This window comes from Nannobrachium achirus (genome assembly GCF_963921795.1).
Source record: "Nannobrachium achirus genome assembly, contig: SCAFFOLD_305, whole genome shotgun sequence".
NCBI lineage: Eukaryota > Metazoa > Chordata > Actinopteri > Myctophiformes > Myctophidae > Nannobrachium > Nannobrachium achirus.
This window is the reverse complement of record NW_027664941.1, coordinates 83,210-89,715: the sequence shown is the minus strand read 5'-3', so window position 1 is coordinate 89,715 and position 6,506 is coordinate 83,210. Positions and strand designations below refer to the sequence as shown.

The 6,506-nt window shown below is 42.2% G+C and overlaps 1 protein-coding gene across 1 annotated transcript in view; it reads right to left on the bottom strand.

Annotated features, from left to right (window-relative positions):
• Positions 1-23: 23 nt before the first annotated feature.
• The window catches only part of LOC308280701 (sodium/potassium/calcium exchanger 4-like), a gene marked incomplete at both ends in the record, with an annotated part of 89,267 nt that continues 82,784 nt past the window's right edge, over positions 24-6,506 (bottom strand). Inside the window, 3 exons of the mRNA XM_080755020.1 lie at positions 24-89; positions 2,418-2,530; positions 3,470-3,584. Coding sequence (XP_080611146.1) covers positions 24-89; positions 2,418-2,530; positions 3,470-3,584 — 294 coding nt within the window. The remainder of the gene's footprint in view (positions 90-2,417; positions 2,531-3,469; positions 3,585-6,506) is intronic.

The following is a 6,506-nucleotide window of genomic DNA, read 5'->3' as shown; positions in this document are numbered from 1 at the left end:
AAACATGAGTGTGAGTCGCTCACCGTGAGAGCCACTGAACCCAACAGCAGGACCACCGAGTACACCAGCCCCCGGCTATTAATCTGGACCTACAGGACAGGAGAGAAAGAAAGACTGGTTTATAAACGCAGGACCAATGGTTTTCAACCGTGTTGTGCCCAAGGCACACCACTGGGCAAGTCAGAAATCACACTTTTTAAAATTCATTCTATAGAGCAGAGTTTCTCAAACGTTAAAATTTCAAGGTCTTGAGCCGGGCGAATGGTGGGCAGACCACGCAAACATCACAATGACTCAGACATAACCAAAAACAAACCTGATACTCCCATATATATGCATGGGGATCTGGTTGTCCAGAGCCACATATCAAACCGCTATGCCCATTATGGTCATGCACATATAGGGGAATGACTGACTTCAAAACTCAGCGCACATTAGCAAGGACTTGAGGGAGTGCCGTGCCTGCCGTCGAGTCATTCTAATATGCAGTTGTCCAGAACCAGAAATCTGACAGATATGTCAATATAGGCATATATGGATATGGTTGTCAAGAGCCGCTGATCAGACATTTATTTTTTTTACATTTTTGCCTATGACTAGTAAGACACCTCAGGGCGACATGCGACCTCGAGGTCACGCCAATTCTTGGCTATCTGGCCAGTGATTTATATCAGACCAGTTACCAGAACATGCCCATATATGGGCATTACCAAATATGGGCATTCCCAGATATGCCCTTAATATTGATATCATCGGGACAGGGATCTCCCGTATGGACATCACATTGTCGACTATATATGGGCATAAGATATATGGGCATAAAAGGGACATGAAGCCAGAGCATGATGTCAGAGCAGCAAACCCATTCTGTTGGGTGGTTCCCCTACATCACAGTGACATCAGAGCATGATGTCAGAGTGATGTCACAGAGACAAGGGAACCAATAGATTCTAAAAATGTGTACTGACTGACTGAATGACTGACTGATAGACAGACAGACGGAGACAAGCTGCGACATTTCTCATGGTATACTGCGACCTCCGGTCGCAATAACATGCCCATACTGTGTGTACACACACACACACACACACACACCCACCCACCCACACACAGTTTACAAAACGTTCTGTATAAATTGCAATAGTAGTGTGTGATAGTCACAAGACACACACCTACACTTGTCTCACAGCACACCGATTGTGAACCACCACTATAGACTAGAGAAGTCCACTTATTCCTTCTCTGAGAACTCAGCTTATTCCTTCTCAAGCCTAATTTATACTCCTTACTAACACAGCAATGTCGGTTGTGACAGCCAATTTATTTATTATGCATTACATTGTGACACAAAGCGTTGTAGCTGGAAAATGAGGTCTTAAGCTTCAGAATTCTAATCAAAAGTACAGTACTTTACCCGCTAGAGCTTGATGTTAATGCAGGATATTTGTGTTGACAGTGCAGCGACAAGAACGTAAACCACATGAACCCTAGCGTCCCTATTCTGGGGGCGAACAGTCTTGGCAAAAACAGCCAATCTACAAGCACACATGTGTAGATTGGGTATTTTCTGCAAAGAGATTTAGTGTAGAGGGGAAAAAAACAGGGGACCCCTGGGGACGCCAGTCAATTAGGTATAATAGGGTTCAATTGGTTAATGATTAATGCAGGAATATCTACAAACTACATTGATGTACCCCCATCTCCCATGCAGTGCTCACAGGATTCATAAAAAATGTTCCAAGTATTTTTCAAGATCATGAAGGTTCACATAAATAGAGCCCGCTTGCCAAGAGGCTGAAAACCAGGGACATGCTGGCCATTGGGAAAAGCGGGCCAACTCCCGAACGGCCGGTTCATTCCCGGCCGGTCCAGGCCAGCCATTAAATGTCAGCCTTCGTTCCATTTTGGGGGCTAGGCGGCCAACAAAGTAAATTGTCACTGTCGGGCAGAAACCTCGTATCTCTAAGTTTCAAATATGTACATTTTTTCACAAAGCAAAGCCCTGCTTCATCATACAAGGCCATCGCACAAAGGTAGTGAAAACAGCAGATCTACAAGCACACAACGCCTCGCGGTGCGAGGCGTTGTGTGCTTGTAGATCGTCTGTTTTCACTAGTTTAATTCATTTTTTAAATGATAAATACAAAACAAACGGTTTTGGACATACAAGGTTTCCACCCGACAACGACGAAACATAACTCATGTAATTGGCCCACTGGCTTGTCACTTGTCATGATCTGAAATGGCAAATCTTTGAGTAGCAGCAGCGCTATGGAGAGAGATCTCTCTCTATAGCGCGCAATGAGGGCCTCTCCAACTCTTTTTCCCGGGCTGAATCAGGGGCCCAGCGCGTCCCTGCTGAAAACTCACAGAGCTAATTCATCGTCAAGCAGCTTGAGTATAAACTGGACAGTTACCTCTGATCCATAGCTGATACACATGGTCTGCAGAGCCCAGGGAAGGCCCAGTCCCACCAGGATATCAAACACATTGCTGCCAATAGTGTTGGACACTGCCATGTCGCCCAGGCCTGGAACACACCACAGCAAATCACATTCAGATCACTTTTGAGTCGGGAATGTGATTTTTCAGTTAAGGATAGTGTAAGAGCAAAAACGCACACATTCCGTATATATCATTCTGTCATTTATTGACAATATAACAGAAATATGAAGCCCGACTTTCGTTTTGTAATAAAAATAAAAGGAATTCGTATAAGGCTGCTTATTCTGTACAATAGTAGTGTAGTAGTTGAAAATTTGCCCACAGAAAGAAGTGGATTCCACACGAGCTCACAGTTTGTTTCAACGTTAAACTTTGAATGAACTTGACTCTGGACTTGAGTTTATGGCTTCTTTTGATTTATGAAATGTATTGAATTGCCTTTAGATGGATAAACCATTTGTAATGGTTTGAAGTTTGCAAAAAAATATCATATACCTCTATAGGCCTAGAGGATGGGATTATGGACTGCTAAGATTTGAGAGATGAAGAGCATTACTCTACAGCAGGGGTCTTCAACAATTTCAAACTAATGAGGATATGGAGCAGGGACCCCCTACCACGTAGGGTGGGGGTGGGGCTACAACATATATTGTATATTTATATGTATACAATTCATGTATAAACATACCATCATACTATGTTATTGTGCAATCAATACTATAAGCTATTAAAATAATAGATTTATATAGTCATGCTTTTATTTTAAACATGCATGTACAAGTGGCCGTACCACTGCCATTTATAAACATACCTTATTAACTGAGAACCAATGTCAATACTATGAATCTCTCACTAACAATACGTCACTTGCAAAATAATCATTATAGCTATTCAAAAGAGACAGAATCATGTTTTTTTTTTGTTTTTTGTTTTTTGGGACCCCCTGCAGTATCCCCGTGGACCCCCTATTGAAGACCCCTGCTCTACAGAACAATAAGAAACAACACATTTATCAGACTGTTACCTTGCCGAGCGACGATGAGACTTGCAATGCAGTCTGGAACACTGGTTCCTGCTGCCAGGAAAGTGATGCCCATAATGACGTCGGGGATGCCCAGAGTATAGCCAATGATGGTTACCTACAAGTACACAGAAAACACGCTTAGCCAGCAAGTTCTATATGAATAAACATGACATGCACATACAGTATGTGCATGTCAGGCATGAAGAGAGTACTGAACTATGCGGCACCAAGTAGCCTTTAGTCTAGAGCATACATGGGCAACTGGCGGCCACATGCGGCCCCCACCTTCACTTAATGCGGCCCGCCAGGTTAATATAGGAACGTGTCGCAGAGCGACTCGTTTTGAGCTTGTAGATCAGCTATTTTGCAATTTTTTAATGTATATGTGGCCCTCTGGAGTGCGTGTGAAAATATAGTGGCCCTCTGCATCATCAAAGTTGCCCACCCCTGCTCTAGAGCTATACCCGTTTCATTATATTCAAGTCCTTTGATTGATAGAATACTTGATTAGTCACAAATGTAAACGGCATGTGATACAGTAAGACAGGCTAAAAGGATAACACAAAAGGTCCTGAGGACTATGTTTTCAATTCACCAACACAGCATAAAACATTTGCACAATAATGCAGAAGAAAAAGGAAAACGGTGGCAGTGAATGACCAGAGGAGCCGGAAAGGAATATGACATGGGGGGACACCAATGTGGGCGTGGTCACAATGTGGGCGTGGCCAGGTCGTGACGTCCATCAGTAATTTTGTCTTTCTATTTAAGGGAAATTCAAGGTTACTCTAATTAAAGTTAGAAGAACTCCATGACACATTTCATTATTGTCAAGGGAAAAAATGCCTTAAATCACTTTTGGGATGCCTTCCATTATTATGCTCAAGGGGGGAAAAACACCTCATGTCATTTTGCTTCACGTGTGGAGACAGAGGGGAGGAGAGATCTGTTGCAAAGAAAACTAAACTAAACAAAGGTTTAGGCAATTATACATCAACATTTTAATCTCTGCATAAGGATTTAAGGATGCTATGCTTATAATGATTGCAAGAAGAGCTTATCAACAGTCACAGAGTATTTTGTTACCTCGACACTAAAATGCTGTCTCTCTCTCCCGTTGCGGGCACACGGCCTTGTACTGTATACAGACTCGACTCAGCAGCAGTGACTCTCATATTATCTGGACTTTATTTTTTGGAGGGGGGGTATGGGTGTTGTTGTTTTCAAGGATGTATAGTTTTTTTGACTGACATAACTTAATGAGCTCCTGGTGACTGGAGACTGAGAGCAGCTCCAGGCACATCGACGTTAGTAGAGCCAAATCAATCAGGGGAAATCTGATCATTTATTAATGAAATGGTGTCGCCTGCCGAATATAGACGATCTAAAGCCACTGTGAATGACACCTCCTTTCATGGGAATTTACATTTACCTCCCCTTGTGATCTCCTGATGTTTTTTCAGGCCAGTTTTGAAATAAATCAGCGATAGGCATCCTTTAATGGATGGTGCATTCCACATTTTGGAGGCAGGGTAGTAGAACGAGACTTTTCCCACGTTTGCTCTAAATTTGGGTGGTACCAGATCATGGTTGCTCCCTCTACTGGCTGTGGTTGTCACTTTATTGGAGAAGTAGTTAATCCAAGACCACTTGTCAAGTGTTCAACAAAAACTATTACCTCACCAAAAAGTATTGTGTCAGCAAAGAAGAGTAAATGTCTAAAACCCCACTAGAGATCATGCTGCTAATGTTTTTAGATGATCTTGTAGTTGTTAGGGACCCAAATGTTGGACGGTCAAGTGTCATGTCATTGTCATTCTGCACATTTGATGAGGAGACATCTTGTGTGTAAAGTTGGCATTAAAGGAGACGCTAGACTCAAGAAAAGGGGGGGGGTCAACAAAATCTTTTGAGCAATTGGATTCAGACAATTGTATTGATCCCAAAAGGGGGCATTAATTTTCAGCTTACCCAATCCATACACATCACTCAAAAAAAGCCACACGCAAGGTTTTTCTTTACAGTATGTCAGAGACAACAGATCAATAGAAGTAAACAACAGGATTAAAGAAAATAAAACATTTTATATACAGTAGTTCATAGCCAGAAGTTTGTTCCAAGGGGAACATAATGCTGGCCAAAGGGCATAATAGTGAATTCACTGGACATGGTCAGATTAGTTGATAATTAATTTTACTTTCAGGGTTGTGTCTCAGTCGGTAGAACACTTTTTAGGTTTGTTCCCAGGCAACAGCAACTCAGCGTATGAGTAGTAGCATAGATTGGATAACTAAGACGTAAGTAGCGGGAGCTGATAGAAGGTATGCACTCCACCTCAACAACCGAGCTCCCAGGGGTCTGTCTAGTGACAGGTCTTCAACAAAAGGTCAACATTGTTTTCTCACTCAACAGTAAACAAACCAATAGTATGAGGGTATACTATATATTTAGTGGCCAAGGCCACAAAGTGGCAAAAGGCCACTTATTGATATTGGACTTCATCATTACTATTATTATTATTATTCCGCCACTTTTTCTCTAGCGGCTAGACCGTGCAGTCGCTTTTTACGAAACTCGGCAGTATGGCAGAGGACTATGCCAAACGGCTAAAACGCGAAGCTCGCAACAATCGGCCAAAGGGTGACGCTGTAGGAAGCCTTTGAAAATTGCCAACTTTGAACAGATAAAGCTCATGCTCTGTTTCAGATCCAGCCATGAAACCTGTATAGACTTATGTGTCTCCTCATGCCGAACAACTTTTACGCTCTGACTTTTGACCTCTGACCTTTACTTCTCCCACCATTTTGAATTATATGAAAAACAGTCAAAATCTATCTCCTCCTGGGATTTTCACGTAACGTCCGCAAAACTTTTTTTTACATGAACTTTGGACCAATACGGTCAAACTGTCTGGTCGGATTTCTTTCAAAGCGAAACATTATTTTTTAATAATTCACTCAATGTTGCAGTTTTATGCAAATTATTCTTCTGCCTCTAAATCATACTTGCAAAGTGACACGTTCATGGCATTTGGCAA